Source organism: Eptesicus fuscus, chromosome 20 (genome assembly GCF_027574615.1).
Source record: "Eptesicus fuscus isolate TK198812 chromosome 20, DD_ASM_mEF_20220401, whole genome shotgun sequence".
Taxonomy (NCBI): domain Eukaryota; kingdom Metazoa; phylum Chordata; class Mammalia; order Chiroptera; family Vespertilionidae; genus Eptesicus; species Eptesicus fuscus.
Genome location: NC_072492.1, coordinates 2008850 through 2028407, shown reverse-complemented (window position 1 = coordinate 2028407; position 19558 = coordinate 2008850). Strand labels below are relative to the sequence as shown.

Sequence of the window (19558 nt, the reverse complement as noted above, 5' to 3'; positions counted from 1 at the left end):
GCGGGTCTCAGGCCCCGGGTCTGAGAGGAAGCAGATACACAGACTGGACACAGGAGAACCCAGGCCCTGCTCCCCACCTTTCCCACGCGGGACGTCTCCTGCCCAGACTCTGGGCCCGGCATCCTTGCCGCCTGGAGCCCAGGCCAGGCTGGGTGAGTGCTCAGAGCAAAGGCACAAACACGACGCAAGGGGCAGAAGTTGCCACGGGATCGGGCGCCTGAGGCTGGAAGAGACTCGAGGTCCCTGGCCACCCTCTGTGGGGTCCTGGCTCTGCTTGCATTCTTCCAGGGGCGAGGAGTCCCCGGAGCCCCAGGCAGCCCCTGCCAGGGTCAGGCCCGCCTCGCCCTGCTCTCCTCCGCCTGCCCAGCGCTTCTGGGGCTCTTGTACGTGGCTCTTCACAACCGGAGCAGACACCCAGGCAGGTTTGTGGCCTCATTGTGGTCTGCACATCCGCCCTGGGTCCCGCCTCACCCTCAAGCCCTGAGCCAGCTCTACGCCGACGCCCAGGCCCCAAAGGGCGTGCTGCTGGGCGCCCTGCCAGTCAGTAGCCCTCACCTTTGACCGTCAGGATGACAGCCCCCACCACCATGATGAGCGTTTGCAGGGCGTCGGTGTAGATCACAGCGGCCAGGCCTCCTGCGGCAGAGAGGGAGCTGGAGGGCCCTGGTCTCGAGGAGCAGGGACCGGGAAGCGATTCCAGGGCTCCGGGCGGGCCTGCTGCTCCACATCCAGGCCCTGCCCTTCCCCGGTGGGTGCGTGGTGGGAGCCGGAAGCTGGGCCAGCACAGCCGGACTACAGCTGTCCAGGGCTGTGGGAGCAGGTGGCCCTGCCTCCGGCTCCTGCCTGTGGGCTCTGCTGGCCTCTCAGATTCCGGCACCGACGCCCAGCCCAGCGGTCAGGACCCCTCTCTCCAGGATGCCCCCCGACCGGGCCGGGCGCTGTACCTGCGATGGTGTACAGGGCGGTGATGGCGAGCATGAGGATGGTGGACAGGTAGAAGTTCCAGCCCAGGCAGATGTGCACGAACAGAGCCCCCGCGTACAGGTCGATCTGGGGTGGGAAAGGCATCTGTGTAGAGGCCCGAGGGGACCGCCGGGTGAGCGAGCCCCCCGCTGCTGCTCACTCCCCAAGTGGCCTCAACGCCCTGTGGATGAGGAGGGGTCCCCACCTGCCAGGGGCTGGGTGAGGGCGGAGGAGGTCCTGGCCGTGGCACTGTGTGCAGCAGGGATCTAGTGTTGGTGATAAAGTCCTAGTGACCCACGCCCGCCGCGGAGCAGCGTTGCTATTGAATCTGGCCCCTGCGGGGTGTAAGGGCAGAGCCCTGGCCCTGTGGCTCCCAGGGGATCCTGGAGGAGGACCCAAGGAGGGCTTCCCGGGGGAGGCCCACAAAGCCTAGCGGCCTCAGGACGCAGGTGCACGTGCCTCTGTCCAGGGGAGCCTGTCGGGGTGGACCCGCTCCCCGTCAGCGGGGCCTCCAAGAGGACACCAGGGTGGGCGGGGAAACGGGCGGCCTTAATGCCCCGGCGGGCCTGGGACTGAAGTCAGGACTGTGTGTCAGGCTGAGGCTGGACCCAGGGGCTGGGCTCGACACAGCCCTCGCCATCCAGGACCCATTTGGGGCAAGAACCCGAGCTCCAGGGTGCGCTCTGGACCCGCCTCCCAGAGCTTGCCCGTCGCCCTGTGCAGGGGCCGCCCAGAAAGAAGGGCAGGGCCCTGCCCGTTTACAGGCCTCCATTCGTGCTGGCTAAGAGGGGAGACGACCCGAAACAGCCTCGGGCCACAGCTCCCGAGAAGGCTGAGCCGGGCTCTGGGCCAGTCTGCAAGGCCGGAGGGCACCAGCCCCTTGAGCTACCCCAGCGCCTGGTCCCGCTTGGAGCTGCCAGCACTGCCGGGAGCGAGGCCTGGGACCCCCTGCTCCCGGGCCTCGGACAGAGCCCACGTTCCTGCGCCTCCATCCAGCTCCTCCTCACCTTCTGGGGAGGACACCAGCTGTGTGGAGACTGACATGTGTGTGTGTGTGTGTGTGCACGCGTGTTTGTATGTGCGTGTGCGTGCGTTGAGGCATCCACCTCCAGCTCCCGTGAGACTAGAGGCGAAACGGAGGCACAGGGAGGGAAGGGACTTCATCAAGGTCAGACCCAGGAAAGCAGAGTGGGAGGCTCCCCCAGCCACCACAGGCGGGAGTCTCCCCCGGCCACCACGAAAGACCCTCCCTGAACCCCAGCTGCCCTCAGAGCGGAGTCCTGGTCTGTGCCTGACCTTCCGGCCACACGGCCCTTTAAGCACAGGTGACGCTGGCCACAGCACCCAGCGCCAGCACTTTGCTGCCTCAGGCCTCAGCTCACCCAGTCTCTGCATCTCATCCTCCAGAAGTCGCTCCCCAGCTGCCGGGCCCCCCCCCCCCCCCTCCGCTCAAGGCCAGTCCCGCCTCCCTCCGTGGCAGCAGGCAGCCAGGCCACGGTGTGGGGGTGGGACGCGCCGTCTTCGCTCCGGGTCCCACACAGCGTCCAGCAGAGGCTCGCTGCTGTCACCAGAGGAATTTCAGGGACACCCGGTCCGTCTCCGGGTCTAAGCTGACCAGAACTCTCCCCGGCAGACCCAGGCAAGCTGCAACCTGGTAGAAGCTCAGAGCCCTAAACCCAGAGCTGCAGGGACCTGGGTCTGTGTTCCTGGTCAACTGTCCCACTAAAGGTTGCTTCACCCAGAGCTCTGGCTCTTTATCTATGAAATGGAGGGGGGAGGGGGGAGGGGGGAGACGGCAGGAGCACTCAGCTCCCCATCCCCTCAGGACCCCCGCGGGCCACTCCCTTCTGTGCCTCTCTCCCTGGGCCTAGGAAAGCGAAGAGAGAGGCGAAGCCAGAGGGACTCGCCCCTGCGGCAAAGCCCTGGGAGAAGATGCAAGGACAGCAGCAGGGACAGGAGGCTCAAGGGAAGGCCCCGCTCAAGGGCACAGGCTAGCCAGGTCTGCTGGGAGGAGCCCCTGGCCCACCCTCACTCAGGACCCGCTGTGGGGGCTGCTCCGTGATCTGACCCCGAACTCTCCTCGCCAACTGTCCTTGCCACTTGCTGTTACTTCTTCCCCAAGCGTGAGGCCCGGCGGCGCCCACATCGTGCCTTCTGCCCACAGGGCTTCCCCTCTCCCCTCAGAAACCCTGCCGCTCAGAAGGCCCCTCCCCAGGCAGTGCCCACGGGTGCCTGGCACACCTACTCTGCGCACACGCCCCAGCGCTTTGTTCTGAGAATCAGGCTCCACTGTCCTCCCAGGTGGGTGTCCCGACCTGGTTCCGCCACGAGGAGGCGCACTGTGGAGGGAAACGCTGCCCAAAGCCCTGCAGTCTCCAGGCGGGGCCATGGCTGCAGCCTTCGCTGGGCTGGCCCTGGGGACCCTGAGCTCCCAGGTCCCTAGAGCCAGCGGACCCCATTGTCGCACCATCTCATGGAGCTTGAAAACAACCCAGAGCCCAGGACAAGGAGGGACAGGGAGCGAGGCCCAGGCAGCGAGGGGCTGTCCCACCGAGTGTGCCCAGCACATGTGGTAGCAGAGAAGCTGGCGTGGTGATTCCCCCAGATTATCCTGAGTGTCCCCCGCTCCCACACCGGCCCATCTCACCGGGCCATAACCATCCCTCTGGGGCCATAACCATCCCTCCGGGGCCATAACCATCCCTCAGGGCGCAGAAACCCTCCCCTTTGCCACACTCCCTGCACCAGACCCACCGGCCACAGCTGCAGGACAGTCCCGCCACCAACGCCCTCGTCACCTCCCACCTCAGCCCCCCCCACACACACACACCCCATGCCACCTTCCTGCTCGTGGCTGGTGCCAGGGAGACCCGGAGGCTGCATGCCCGCTGCGTGCAGAGTAAAAGCCCCCCAGGCAGCCCGGCCGTCACTGCTCCCCGCTCCCCGCTGCGGCCGCATCTCCAGCCCCACCTTCAGCTGCTGCAAACCCTGCGTTTTCATCTCCCACGCGAGCCTGGTCCCACTCCCGTTCTCTCACTCTAGACGGCAGCCCAGCCTTCGCTGCTTTTGCCGCACGTTCACTGTTTATTGAGGTTGCGCTGGTCTGTGTACTCATCTGTCTGGACAGTAAGCTCCCTGAGAGCCAGAAAAGAGATCATTGCCCAGGCCCAGCCCGGGCCTGGCACGCCGTGCGCGAACTGTGTCAGGGATGGCACTGGAGCCCACAGACCAATCCGCCATGCCCACTGGTGTCGCTTGTCACTTCAGAGGCAAATGGCCCTTGAACAACTTGGGGCCTAGGGGTCCTGACTCCTGTGCAGTTGAAAATCCACCTATAACTTTTGACGCCCTGAGACTTAACTCCAGCCCCTCGGTACCTGCGGGGGATTGATTTCAGGACCCCACAGACACCACGTCCACTGACACTCAAGTCCCTGATGTGCGTGGAGTAAGAAGAATCCATCCAGTTGGCCCTCCACATCCGTGGACTCCCAATCGTGGATGCAAAACCCAGGAAATGGAGAGCCAACTGCGTAGCTACTGAAAAAAGTCATGTAGCAGTGGACCTGTGCAGTTCAAACCCAGGTTGTTGGAGGGTCAACTAGTTTGCATGTGGCCTGCAAAGCCACAATATTTACTACTGGCCCTTTCCCAAAAACAAATAAAAATAGCTGATCCCTGGCATATATTCTCATTCATTCCCATGAAGTGGGACTGGAGATACATCAATGAACAAAGAGAAAAAATGGGGAGACAACAGACATTCTAAGCAAACTATGCAGCATACCACAAGATAGAACACGGATGGAAAAGAGGGAGCAGGTCAGGGAGTCCGGACCTGCTGGGCAGGTTAGCCCTCATGGTGAAGGTGAGCTTTGAAAGACTTGAGACAAGTCAGCGAGTGAGCCATGTGGCTATCCAGGGAAAGAAGGTTCCAGGCCGAGACCATAGCAAGTGCCAAGGCCCTGGAGCAGGATCATGCCTGGCATGCTCAGGAGGTTGCAAGGAGGCCATGCTGGAATGCCAGGTGCAACAGGGAGAAGAGGGCGCGGTGAGGTCACTGACGTAGCAGGAGCTGCATCGTGAAGGACCGTGGAGGCTCAGTTGGCCTTGACTCCAAGTGGCCTGATGTGTCATGCCAAGAGTCCCTACTTTCCAGAGAGCAGACAGGCCCAGAGCCGCACCGTGATGGGGCTGGACCTTGGCTCCCTCAGCCCCACCCGAGGGTCAGTGGTGCTCTCTGCACCCTGACGTCGCATGTTCTCTCTGCAGACCGGGGTCCCCTCAGAGGGGTGGCAGCTGGGGGCCCTGTGGTCTCTTTCTGGACAGGCTGCATCTGGGATGGGTCCTGGGAGTGCAGTGCCTGGGCATCCCTGGGGCTCAGCCCAGGGAGGCCAGGGCCTCTAGAGGCCAGCGGGCACGGGCCTGCAAACAGCTTCCGCCCAGGCCGTCAGCCAGGGCTCTAGCCCCCTCTGCTTCACCTGGGCAACCCCAGCATCGGTGCTGAAGCCCCAGCCTTGACGTCAATGGGTTGCTCCCCATCTTACAGGTGGGTAAACCGAGCCACCCTCATCACAAAGCGGAGTTGAAGCATCCTGTTGTGGCTGCTTTGGCACAGCGGGCAGTGGCTGGCCGGGCCTGGGAGGCAGAGGCCTGGGTTCTAACTGTGACTCTGCCTGGCTCCGCATGGCCTTCAGCAAGTGCAGCCACTCTAGGGCTCAGTTGTCTCCTCTATAAACTGGGGCTGCAGTTCAGGAGTCTCTGAGGACCTCCTCCTAACCGTTCGTCGTTCTGGAAGTCCCACCCCAGCCGCCCATTTCAGGTTGTTCTGGGTGTGAGACATAAACCTTACCAGACTACCAGCAGGCTGCAGCGGGGGATAAAGGAACCCCCGGGCCTCCCCCCTCTTGCCTCCCGCCCTCTGGCCTGTCCTCTGGGAGGGGCCCGAGGCATTGACTCCAGCCTGACGGTGCCACTACCTGCCTGACCCCCAGCGCCGCTTGGTACTTGGACCCCTGGCCATCAGCACCTCCAGCCTCACCCCTCACTGTCGCGCTCTGGCCAGGGCGCACATGGCACCCACAGCCAGATGGCACACAGGTTTGTTTGGTGCGAACTGGAGCGCGGCCTCTGGTGCCCCTCAGAGCAGGGGCCAGGTCTGGTTTGTTTCTGAGCCTCTGGTCCCAGGAGAGGCGCTGGTGCAGGGGCGGGGATGCGGAGAGGAAGCGCATGCGTGGGAAATTCTAAACTGGACTTCAGCGCAGCACAGAGCAGGTCCCTCCAGTCTCCAAAGGGAAACCCTGAGCCAGGAACCTCACGATGCTCCGAGAGCGCCTCGTCTTTGGAAGGCAGAGCAATGCTTGCTTGTTAACAGGTCCCGGAAACCTGCACAAGAACAAGATGCTCTGGGGCCCCCGGAGCTGACCTGTGGGTGCACAGCAGAGGCCAGGCCCAGACAAGGCCCAGGGTGTGCAGAGGGCTGCCGACCACCGTCCCCAGGCCCAAGGTGGGGGAGGGTCAGGTCAAATGCCAGGTCAGACCCCCAGTCAGAGCCCATGTGGTCCAGGTGGACCCTAGGCTGCCCCAAGCCAGTCTCACGCAGCCCCAGGCCAGTCCCAGGGCACCCCAGGCCAGTCCCAGGGTGCCCCAGGCCAGTCCCAGGGCGCCCCAGGGCCACTGAGGAGCAGTCACTCTCCTAGGACCGCATTTCCAGGGAGCCCTGCCTGCAGCTCCTGGCTGAGCAGTGAGGCCTCCCCTCCCTCCACAAAACCCATGGCATGTCTGGTTTTCCCAGGCCCAGAGCCGACCGGAAGAAGGCCCAGGAGGTGAGCACCGCTGAGGAGGCCAGCTCATGGAGCACGTCTCATCGTGCCACCCCACCCCCTGCACAGAGCCTGGGAGGCAGGCCGGCCAGTCCACCGCCTTTGGGGGCCAAGGCTCGGGTCTCGGGTCTCATCCCAGGTCTCGGCTCTCGTCCAGGCTCACTCAGCTCTCAGCAGGCTGACCCAGGACGCAGCCAGGTCCCTGCTCCTGAACCCCGTCAGGGTAGTGAGAGCCAGGCCTGGCATTGCCATGAAGTCACCAGCTAGCCTAAGACCAGGCCATGCCCTCCCTGGGCCTTGGCTCCCTACCTGCAAAATCAGGGATTTGGACAGGAAAGCCACCAGCAAGTGCTGACTGGCATTCTGGTGTGCTTTCTGCTCTTACCCTTCCAGCGGGACCAGGTCCAGGCCCCCAGGGAAAGAGGCCTGTGATGGCAACCCCAATGCCGGGGGCGGGTGCTGTTGGGGACCAGCTGGTGACAGAGCTGACCAGCCACAGTGAGAGGCAGAAGGTGGGCTCCATGCAGCCTCTGAACCTCAGCCCAGACCAGAAGGGCTCTCAGCGCCCCCTCGTGGGAAGTCCTGCTCACCTCAGTTCAGGTCCAGGGAAAACCAGAGGCTGAACAGGGATGTCCACCACCAACCCCTGATACTGAGTGCCCCCTGGGGCCCCCATATCGAGAACCTGCGGTGAATCAGGAGTCACAGAACCTACATGCTTCCCCCAACTATGCTGGCTGCTGAGCCTCCACTCTGGGGGCCCTGGACCCGTTGTCACAAACTCACTGTGTGACCCTAGGCCAGCATTGTCCCTCTTTGGGCCTCAGTTTCCCCAGATGTTAAACAAGGGTGAGAGGATGGCAGGTCTGTTTGAGGGGCCTCCCGCGTGGGATGTGTCCAGGCTCTGCTGGCTAGAAGCTGAGGTGGGGCGGCTCACCGATATCTTTGTGAAGACGGACAGCAGCAGGGACAGGACAGACAGGTACATGCGCATCCTCTGGCCTCCATAGCGCTTCTGGATGTATTCAGGCATGGTGACGATCTGGGGAGGCCGGACAGGGTCACTCTCCTGAGGCCGCACCAGCACTCGGGCTGGGAGCTGCTCAAGGGCAGGCCCGGGCCCACACTGAGTACTGAGCTCCAGGCGAAGGGGTCCACCTCTTCGGAGGGTTTCAGGCAGGGGAGTGGCGGCAGGCTTGTGTGGGCTGCTCAAGACTGACATGAGGAATGGATTGGAGGGGCTGCTGCTGGGGACAGAGGGACAGGCTCGGAAGCTGATAGGACAAAACCAGATGAGTTATGTGAGGCTGAATGGAGAAGGTGACTGTGAGGGGCAGAGCAGGGGACAGACTGAGAGACACCCAGGAAATGGGACGCCCTAGACTTAGTGACTGCTCAGCTGGGGCTAAAAGAGTGGGCACAGGCAAGGGCAGTGTTGCCTAGGTGTGCCACCAGGTGTGCCACCAGGTGTGCAGCTCAGGTGTAACACCCAGGTGTGCTGTCCAGGTGTGTGGCTTGTGTGCCCCAGAAACACTGCTGCATAGAGCACATCTGGACACTGGCGGACCTAAGTTGCTGGGAGTGCCCCTCTGGCCACTGAGGTGTGGACTCTAAGACGCAGCATGCAAACCAGCAGAGACGGTACCCGGGCTGACGTCCCAGGGGCCTGCTTTGCTGGGTTGATAGGAATGTTAATTGCATAATAATAAACACAGCTTGGAGAGTTTGCCAACTTGTGAGTGAAGCCAGAGGGTCATGCCCATCACCACCACCAATTAGGACCAAGGCCCCGACTCAAGGGAGGCTGCAGCGAGGTTCCAGGAGCAGACTCACCTCCGAGGAGATATAGATCGGCACAAAAACCCACGCTAGGGCCAGCAGCACATAGGTGGCCTGCGGGCGACAGAGGCAGGGTGAGGACGTGGGCACAGCCCCACAGCCCTGCCCCATAGGAGAAACGGGCACCAGGGGTCTGGAGGCCTGACTTGCCAGGAGAACTCAGGCCAACCCCTTTCCCTCCTTGCACCTCTGTAAACAGATGGCCTGGGCCAAGGCTAGCAGCTGCCTTCCTGCTGGTCTGTCCAGCATTTTGGCATTCTGAAGACCAGACCTCCCCAGGAACCAGCTGCACAGAACACAGCTGGACACTGGCAGACCTAGGTGCTAGGAGGTGCCCCTCTGGCCATCGAGGTGTGGACGCCAGCGGAGCCCTATCCAGGGCCTTGAGGATGGTTGTGCTCTCCCACACCCTGTACCCTCTGGGAGCTCACATTCCACTCAAAGCCTGCCACAGCCAGGCCTCCAGCTGCGCCTGAGCCGGCCAGTCCAATGAAGAGGCCAGAACCCTCGCTGCTGGCAAAGAGGGAGGCTCCGATCTGGTGGGGAGAGAGGAAAAGGAATCATCTGTGAGCCACCCAGATTCCAAAGTCCCCGCCCTTCACACAATTTCCAGGACCCTATTCCTACACTCCCAGCTTGGGGACCCCCTGACAGCCTCAGCCTGCCCCATCACCACCTGCTTAAACTGGACTGGGCAGTGACCTCAAGGATGCAGATGCTGGCTGACCTGGAGGTCCGATGTGGCCCCAATAGAAGGAGGGGTGGGAGGAGTCAGGGTGTACTCACCGGCCACCATGTCATGTCCCGGCCCGCGAGGAAGTAGCCGCTCACGGTGTTCCTGCTGGCTCGACAGGAGGACTGCAAGGATAGAGCAGAAACTGGAACCCCTGTGCATTGCTGGAAGGAATGTACAATGGTGCCATTGCTGTGGAAAATAGCGTGGCCATTCCTCAAAGAGTTGAACATACAATTATTCTATGGTCCAGCAATTCCCTCCTAGGTGCATATCTAAGAGAACTGAAAACAGGCGTTCAGACAAAACTCATACACATGAATGCTGATAGCAGCAGTATTCACAATGGCCAAAAGGTAGAGCCCAGCCAATGTCCACCATCTGATGAGTAGATAACAAACATGGTCTCTCCACACAGTGAGTAGTCTCCAACCACATAAAGGAATGAAATACTAATGCATGCTACAACACGGCTGACTTTTGAAAACATTCTGTTAAGTGAAAGAAATCAGGCACAAAAGACCAAGTGTGGTGTGGTTCTGTTCATACAAATGTCCAGAATAGGTAAATCCTTAAACAAAAAGCAGATAGTGGTTGCCAGGGGCCAGGGAGAGGGGGCAATAGAAAATGACTGCTAGTAAGTGTGAGGTTTCCTTTTGGGGAGATGAAAATATTTTGGAACTAGATAGGGGTGGTGGTTGCACAGCATTGTGAATGTACTAAATGCCACTCAATTGTACACTTTCAAACGGTCAAAATGGATCACAGAGCTTCTCTCCTCACAGAGAGTGAACTGATGGAGAAATTAACGCTTAAGATATTAACGAACGTTCCAAGGACACACAGCTTCCTCTCCGTTCTCACTCCAGTTCTGACTTCTGCATTCTGACTCCTGGCTCATGGTCTCCTGCAGCTTTACTCATTTCTCACCTCACTGAGATTGAAACCGCAACATTGGTGTATCGGGACGACGCTCCAACCAACTGAATCACCTGGCCAGGGCTAGGCTATATCCTTTAAGCACAGCAATCAGCGGAGTCATTCCAATTGTACAAGTGGGGACACTAACTTCTGGGTGGAGCGTTAGAACAACTGTACCCGTACAACAGCTCGCATGGCATGGTCGGGGTTGAGCCTCACAGTCAGCCAGCCTGAGAGGAGATCCCACCGAAGAATGGGAAAACAACAACCAAGACCCAATTATGTCTGGCCAGCGTGGCTCAGGGGTTGAGCATCAACCTATGAACCAGGAGGTCATGGTTTGATTCCCAATCAGGGCACATGCCCAGATGTGAGTTCACTCCCCCGTGGGGGGCATGCAGGAGGCAGCCAGTCAATGATTCTCTCTCATCATTGATGTTTCTATCTCTCTCTCCCTCTAAAATCAATAAAAATATATATGTTTTAAAAAGACCCAATTACAACAGGAGAGCCCAAAGAAGTGAGAAAAAGGACAATCCTAGAGCATCCAGCTCAGGAGGTCAAGACTGTACCACTGTGCCCCACAGGACATTTACTACAAAAGACCACCCATGAAGACGGGCAGTCATGGCAGTTCTACCTAATACATAGAAACAAACACAAAGCAACAACTAAAACGGGGAGACAAAGAAACAACCCCTAAATGAAATGGGGAAAAGGACTCTCCAGAAAAAGAGCTAAATGAAATGGAGGTAAGCAGTTTATCAGACACAGAGTTCAGATTAATGGTCATAAGGATGCTCAAGGAACTTAGTGAAAACTACAAAGAACTTAATGGGAACTACACGGACCTTAGTGGGGACATCAGCATTAACAAGGACAGAAAAACCATGAATAAGAACCTGTCAGAAATGAAAAATACCATATCTGACATCAAGAAGACACTAGAAGGAATTTAAAGAGGCTGGAGGAAGCAGAGGATCAAATTAGTGATTTGGAAGACAAGGTAGAAAAAACACTCAATTAGAGCAGCAAAAATAAAAGAAAAAAAAAACACTTAAAAAGTATGATGACAAACTGAGCAGCATGGCTCAGTGGTTGAGCGTCAACCTATGAATCAGGAGGTCATGGTTCAATTCCCGGTCAGGGAACATGCCTAGTGTGGGGCATGTAGCAGGCAGCCAATCAATGATTCTCTCTCATCATTGATGTTTTAACTCTCTTTCACTCTCTGTTCCTCTCAGAAATCAATAAAAAATATATTTTAAAAAAGAAAAAAAGCATTACAAGAATTTAAGGGAACTTTGGGGCAACATGAACGGTAACAACATTTGCATCATAGGAGTACCAGAGGGAGAAGAAAGTGATCAAGGGGTAGAGAACTTATTTGAAGAAATAATGACAGAAAACTTCCCAAACCTGGTGAAGGAAAAAGGTCACACAAATTTAGGAGGCAGAGAGAGACCCAATCAAGATGTATTTGATTCCCAGTCAGGGCACATGCCCAGGTTGCAGGCTTGATCCCCAGTGTGGTGCATGCAGGAGGCAGCTGATCAATGATTCTCTCCCATCACTGATGTTCCTATCTCTATCTCCCTTTCCCTTCCTCTCTGAAATCAATAAGCATATATTTAAAAATAAACAAATAAATAAAATTGAAGGGAAAATAAAGAACTTCCCAGACCAAAAAAAAAAAAAAAAAAGGCTAAATGAGCTTATTATGACTAAACCAGCATAGCAATAAATGCTAAAGGGACTGTTGGAAGAAAAAAGAAGAAATATAGAACTAGAGGAGCATAGGCATAAAGAATAAAAATGGTAATAAATAGGTACCTATCAATAACCTTAAATGCTCCAATCAAATGACATAGGGTAACTCAATAGATTTTTTAAAAATGGCCCATATATATGCTCTCTTCAAGAGACCCACCTCAGAACAAAAGACTCACACAGCATGAAAGTGAAGGGATGGGGAAAAATTTCCCATGCAAATGGAAATGAAAAAGGTGGGGATAGCAATACTTATATCTGAGAAAATAGACTTCCAAACAACAGTGATAAGAGACAAAGACGGTCATTACATAATACTAAAAGGATTGATCTAACAAAAGAATTTAACCCTGGTAAATATATATGTACCAAATAAATGAGCATGTAAATATATCTAAAAATTCCTGGAGGACTCGCCCTAACCGGTTTGGCTCAGTGGATAGAGCATTGGCCTGCGGAAGAAGGGTTCCAGGTTCAATTCCAGTCAAGGACTCGTGCCTGGGTTGTGAGCTCGGTCCAATGTACAGGAGGCAGCCAATCAATGATTCCCTCTCATCATTGATGTTTCTATCTCTCGCTTCCTCTCCCTTCCTCTCTTAAATCAATTAAAAATATATTAAAATAAAAATAAAAGCCTCAAAGTACAAAAGAGGCTGATGTACACTCAGGGCACTAGAAACCAATCTGGATTCAGCAAATAAAAAAATATATTAAAAACATCCTGGAGGACTTTAAGGGAGAGATTGTCAGCAATACAGTCATAGTAGGGGACTTCACTGACATCACTGGAGATTTTTCACACACAAAAAAATCAACAAGGAAACAGCAACCTTAAATGATACACTAGATCAGGTGGATTTAATTGATATTTATAGAACATTTCATCCCAAAGCTGCAGAATATACATTATTCTCAAATGCATGTGGAACATTCTTAAAGATAGACTACATGTGAGGACACAAAATAAGCCTTTACAAGTTCAATAAGATTGAAATCATATCAAATATACTAGAGGCCTGATGCACAAAATTCAGGCAAGGGGCCCAGCCCTCGCAGCCCTGGCTGCCTCATGGCCCTGGCTGCCTCTCTGCCCCACAGCCCCGCCCCCCACCCACTGGTTGTTCCAGAAAGTCATTCTGACATCCGTCTAATTAGCATATTAATTCTTCATTATACACTGAGTGGCCAGATTATTATGATCTCTGAATGCATAATAATCTGGCCACTCAGTGTACTTATGTCTAAGGGAAAGCTTGCAAATCTTGATATGTCAAGGGACCAGGAGATAGTGGCCCCCAGCCTCTGGCTATTAAGTCCTCTGCTTCTTTCTAACTACCCACAATGCAGTTCTTATACATGGAAAAACCTTATTTTAAAATCCTAACTCTGTGGTCAGTCTACACTGAGTGGCCAGATTATTATGCATTCAGAGATCGTAATAATCTGGCCACTCAGTGTATAGGACTAGAGGCCCGGTGCATGAAATTCATGCATGGGGGGTGTCCCTTAACCTGGCCTCCACCATCTCCAATCTGGGACCCCTCAGAGATGTCCAACATCCCTCTCACAATCCGGGATCGCTGGCTCTTAACCGCTGGCCTGCCTGCCTGCCTGATTGCCCCTAAACTGCTTCTGCCTGCCAGCCTGATCACCCCCTAACTAGTCCCCTGCTGGCCTGATTGACACCTAACTGCTCCCCTGCCGGCCTGATTGTCCCCAACTGCCTTCCCCTGCCAGCCTGATCACCCCCAACTGCCCTCCCTGCTGGCCTGATTACCCACGACTGCCCTCCCCTGCCGGCCTGATTGCCCACGACTGCCCTCCCCTGATGGCCTGATCGCCCACAACTGCCCTCCCCTGCTGGCCTGATTGCCCACAACTGCACTCCCCTGCCGCGACCCACCTCCTCCACTGGGACCCGCCTCCTTAGCACAAGGGACCAGCCTCCTCCATGCCACGCAGAGCCGTGGGACCCCCAAGCCTCACCGTGCAAAATGGCCCCCGGGGCCTGCCTCCACTGTGCGCACAGCCATCTTGTGGTGGCCATCTTGTGGTGGCCATCTTGTGACATCGCATGAGGACGTCACGCAAGGGCATGACACCACCTAGGCTTTTATTATATAGGATTCTAAGATCACAATGGCATGAAACTAGAAATCAACTATAATAACAAACCTCAAAAACATTCAAACACATGGAGGCTACATAGCATGTTATTAAACAATGAATGGGTTAACAATGAGATCAAGGAAGAAATAAAAAACTTCCTAGAAACAAATAAAAATGGATGTGCCATCACCCAAAAGCTATGGGACACAGCGAAAGCAGTTCTGAGAGGGAAGTTCATAGCATTACAGGCCTACTTCACGAAACAAGAAAAACATCAACTAAACTACCTAAACCCACAACTAAGATATTAGAAAGAGAACAACAAGAAAAGCCCAGAAGAAGTAGGAAAAAAAAGGAAATAATAAATATCAGAGCAGAAATTAATGGCATAGAGACTAAAAATACAACATAAAAGATCAATGAAATCAAGAGCTGGTCCTTTGAAAAGATAAACAAGATTGATGAACCGTTAGCCAGACTTTATCAAGAAATAAAGAGAGAAGCCAAATAAATAAAGTCAAAATGAAAGTGTCAAAGTAACAATTGACACCACAGAAATACAAAGGATTGTAAAACAAAACAAAAAACGTATGAACAACTATATGCCAACAAACTGAACAACCTGGGTGAAATGGACAAATTCCAGGAAATATACAATCTTCCAAAACTCAATTGGGAAGAATCAGGAAACTTGAATAGGCCGGTAACAACTAATGAATTTGAAGCAGTAATAAAAACACTCCCTGTGGGAAACCACCTATTGTCTTCACTAGCAGAGAGGTGGGGACAAGGAGCCTGGAATGCTGGTGACCCTTGAGCCCTGGCAAAGGTCAGAGCTATGCACCCACTGTTTAGTCAAGACAATGGTAGCTGAAGCAACTTCCCCATCAGACAGTCATGTAAATCCTTACTGATAAGATAGTCTGCCTGTTACTGGAAATTGCCTGCCTAAGGGCTATAGGTGTATCCCAAATTGAATAAAAGGATGGCAAGGCCTGAGCCCAAGTGGAGTCCTTCCTCTTGGGTTGGGCTCCTGTCTGGTCCCCAATTTCCAAATTATTATTTCTTGTCTCATCTCTTTCATTTGCATGCGGCCCCTCTTCCAGATCCTGAACTCTGAACCCTGAACCACACGGGACATCAGTCATTCACACTCCCAGCAAATAAAAGTCTTGTACTGGATGGCTTCACAGGTGATTTTTACTAAACATTCAAAAGAGAACTAACATCTAGCCTCCTCAAACTACTCCAGAAAATTCAAGAGGAGGGAAAACTTCCTTTTATGAGGCCAGCATTATCCTAATTCCAAACCAATTAAAGATAATACAAAGAATGAAAATTGTAGGCCAACTAGAGGCCCAGTGCACGGAATTCGTGCACAGGGGGTGGGTCCCTCAGCCCGATCTGCACCCTCTCCTATCTGGGAGCCCTGACAGCTTAGGCCCACTCCCCGTGGTTCTCTGCTCTATGCGGAGCCTGGCTGCTCTGCACCCGCTGCCCAGAGGCTCTCCGAGGCCCAGAGGCCCAGAGGCCCAGAGGCCCTCCGTGGCCAGGGCGGGATGCTTGCCTCATCGCTGCAGCGACGAAGCAAGCACTCCGCCAGGCCGCTCACGCTGCCCATTCTCAGCAGCCACCCCCATCCCCTCAGGACTGGGGGACTCCGGCGGGGATGAGGGGACTAGGCGCCAACATCTTGTGGCTATGGGTGCCTCCATATTTGTGACAGAGTGATGGTTAATTTGCATATTACCCTTTTATTATATAGGATATCCCTGATGAACATAGGTGCTAAAATCCTCAACAAAATATTAGCAAATCAGATCCAGCAATACATTAAAGAGATCATAGAAATTTCAACAACTTAACCAACTATAATTTAACAAAGAAATCCTTTGCCTGAGAGACTTGCATACTGAAACATCTAAAGGTGGGAAATCAAGAATAAACTGGGACACAAGAAGAGAGGAAAGCACAGGAGCCTGCAGGTGCAGCACTGCATCCGGGAGCTCGAGGCTCTACCTAGAGTGGAGGAAGCCAGTTCCACTGGAGGAACAGAGAGATGCAGGGGGCGCGGGAGCGTGGAGGAGCAGTCCAGCAGGGTGAGCAGCAAGGGAGCGAACAGTGACTGAGCCGGCAGATGCCTGACAAAGCACAGGGTTTGGCCATGCAGCTCCACTGTCGGACCAGGCAGTGGAGTTCAGACAAAGAAATGGAAGCACAGAGGACTGCCACCACTTGGACTCCTCAAACTTGCCTCCCGTTGCCCTGACTCAATAGAACTGCTATTTCCCTCTGTGACTGATCCCCAGGGGCGGGGGGTACTTTGGGTGGGATCCCATGGAGGTCAGGGGTCACCATTACAGTGAGGGCAAAACAAACCCCACCCCCAAGTAGCACAGCTGTACTATCTTACAGAAGCTGTGGAGGTTGACAGGGAGATCACGGAGGAAAACAAAATCTTGCAATTCAGTGCCATCTACTGGAAAATAGTAGAAAGACCTCTTCAGAGGAAGCTGCTATCAGCCATATATATACAGACAGATATAAACACCTAGGCAAAGGAGAACAGCAAATACCATGAATAACCATGTTAACAAGGATGATGAGAAAGAAAAGGAAAAATCCCCAGAAGCAACCTATATCATATGGAAATCTACCTAATAAAAGAGTAACATGCTAATTGACTGTACCTTCGTAACGCCCACCAGCCAGTCAGGTGTGAGTATGCAAATTAACCCAACAAAGATGGCGGGTTAATTTGCATACGCAGGCGCCGAGCGGCAGGGGAGGGGTGGGACACAGGTGTTCCGCACCACCCCCAGCTACTCGGGGCCTCTGGGCAGCGTGGGAAGGCAGAAAGGTGGCTCCAGGCCAGAGGGGAAAGGCGGCTCTGGCCAGAGCGAAGGCGGTGCCAGCAGGCAGGGGAACGAAGGCCCATTCTTGCACGAATCTTCATTCATGCATCGGACCACTAAGATATGACATAAATGACAGAGATTTGCAGTTCTGAAAATACTCATGAAATATGAGGAAATACAGACAAGCAATTCAATGCTCTCAGAAAATAAATCAATGAACAAAATGAGTACTTTACCAAAGAAATTGAAACTTTAAAAAAGAACTAATCAGAAATCCTGGAGATGAAGCATGCAATTAAGATTAAGAGTGAACTACTGAGAGAAATAAGAGGGCAGCATAGGCAAATGCCTGTACTCACTGCCTCCTGCAACCACATCAAAATTACAACTAAAATACAGAACAACCATCATCCAGAACCGCTGCAAAGCTGGCTGAGTGGAAGTCCTACAACTAGAGAGGTAAAGAAGAAAGCACACTGAGACTGGTAGGAGGTGCAGAGGCACAGAACAGGCTGGTCCGGCACCCGGGTGTGCCACTTTTTTAATTGTGAGGGAGATCACCCCTGCGGAGGCCACCCAGAGGAGCAAGGAGTCTGAGCCGCATGCCATATGCCCAGCCCAGGGTCCCAGAGCTGGGGAAAGAAGTCCCTACGGGCAGTCAGAACTACAGGCTGTAAAAACCAGTGCAGATTGGGGCTGAGTGACACACAGGCTGCTGGAGACCCACCTGCTCCTCTTAAAAGGCCGGCACCATGAATTGAATTTACAAGCCCCTGCTTCCTCTGAGCTCCAGTGTCGGGTGAGGCTCTGGGGAACCCAGACACATACAGAGAGAAACTGGACTGTCTGACATCAGGGCAGGAATGTGGGGCCAGCTTTCTTCCAGACGGAGGTGCTGACAGCGGTCATTGTTCCCGTGCTGGGACCTCCCCAGTGCAGGGCTGACTGGCAGCCATCTCTGTTTGCTCTGCCCTGGTGATTCCCTGAGACCCTGCCCCACCCAATTTACAACCCTACCCAAGTTGTGCGCAGCAGCTTTTGCATATGAATGGCCTGACCTTTCAAAGACTAAAAACCTGTTAAACAAGCTGCAATTGGGTCAGGGAGCCCCCAACCTATCAATAAAAACCCCAAGACCTGGCACCAGCACCAGCCTGTCTTGCTTCACAGCTGGGCCTCATCTGGGCACTTCCAAACCTGATACAAAGAGAAGGAATCTGCAGATCTCTCTGTAGCTCCTGCTGGATGGCCCCAGGCAGTGGCTGACTTTGCACCTCCCTGGAGACCCAAGAGCCAGTGTACCCAGTGATCAGTGTGAGACCATACCAGATACAACTCTTCACATCCATAAGTGATATGCTCAAGGGGCAGACTCAGTGATCACCAAAGCCCCACTGAAGCAAGTCCTGCTCCATAAGGTGTCTCCTGCACAGCAGATCTCCCACTGTAGTAGCAGCTGGTCCCCACAGCCAATTGGCCTGGAGGTCAATTCCTCCCAGTGACACCAGCAGCAATCAAGGCTCAACCACAACAAGACTGTGCACACAGCCCACAAAGGGGTGCACCAAGAGTGTCCACTGCAGGTGATTGGGGAGGCTGAGCCACTGGGTCCTATAGGACATCTACTACACAAGGCCACTCTATCAATTCAAAGAGGCTTAGCAGCTACCCAGTACATAGAAACAAACACAGGGAAGCAGCCAAAATGCAGAGACAAAGAAACATGTCACAAATGGAAGAAAGCAAACTACTGGATATAGAGTTCAAAACCACGGTTATAAAGTTACTCAAGAATCTTCTAGAAACCTCCAAGGCAGCAGTGGCCAACCGGTGGTCTGTGGACCACTGGTGGTCCATGAGGTCTGAAAGGTGCAACCGCTGGTTTAAGGAAACCTTTGGAGCAGTGGTCGCCAACCAGTGATCGTGAACCACTGGTGGTCTATGAGGTCCGAAATGTTGGCGACCACTGCTCCAAGGAACTTAGTAAGACTTTCAAGGATCTTAGTGGGAATTTCAACAAAATGGAAAAGGACCAGTCAGAAATTAAGCATACACTGAAATAAAGAATAATATACAGGGATTCAACAGTAGAGTAGAGGATCCTGAGAATCAAATCCTGAAAATCAAATCCTGAGAATCAAATCAATGATTTAAAATACAAGGAAGGAAAAAAACACTCAACCAAAAGAGCAAAAAGAAAAAAGAATCCAAAAATATGAAAAGAGTGTAAGGAGCCTCTCAGATAACTTCAAGCATACCAACATCTGAATTATGGGGGTGCCAGAAGAAGAGAGAGAGAGAGAGATCGAAAACCTATTTGAAGAGATAATGATAGAAAACTTCCCAAGTCCAGGAAACACAGAGAACTCCAAATAAGAGGAGCCCAAAGAGGACCACACCAAGACACATCATGATTAAAATGCAAAGAGCAAAAGACAAAGAGAGAATCTTAAAAGCAGCAAGAGAAAAGCAGTTAGTTACCTACAAGGAAGCACCCATATGACTGTCAGCTGATTTCTCAACAGAAACTTTGCAGGCCAGAA

At 54.0% G+C, this 19558-nt stretch overlaps 1 protein-coding gene across 3 annotated transcripts in view; it reads right to left on the bottom strand.

The window, feature by feature from the left end:
• The window catches only part of SLC5A10 (solute carrier family 5 member 10), a 79240-nt gene that overhangs the window by 42006 nt on the left and 17676 nt on the right, over window positions 1-19558 (bottom strand). For 2 of the 3 annotated variants that reach the window (XM_054709206.1, XM_054709208.1), the window contains exons 2-7: window positions 9411-9482; window positions 9056-9160; window positions 8619-8678; window positions 7723-7827; window positions 945-1050; window positions 556-636 (exon numbers count right to left, since the gene is read on the bottom strand). In XM_054709206.1, the coding sequence (XP_054565181.1) occupies window positions 556-636; window positions 945-1050; window positions 7723-7827; window positions 8619-8678; window positions 9056-9160; window positions 9411-9482 (529 nt within the window). The remainder of the gene's footprint in view (window positions 1-555; window positions 637-944; window positions 1051-7722; window positions 7828-8618; window positions 8679-9055; window positions 9161-9410; window positions 9483-19558) is intronic. The other variant, XM_054709207.1, reaches the window with a different exon arrangement.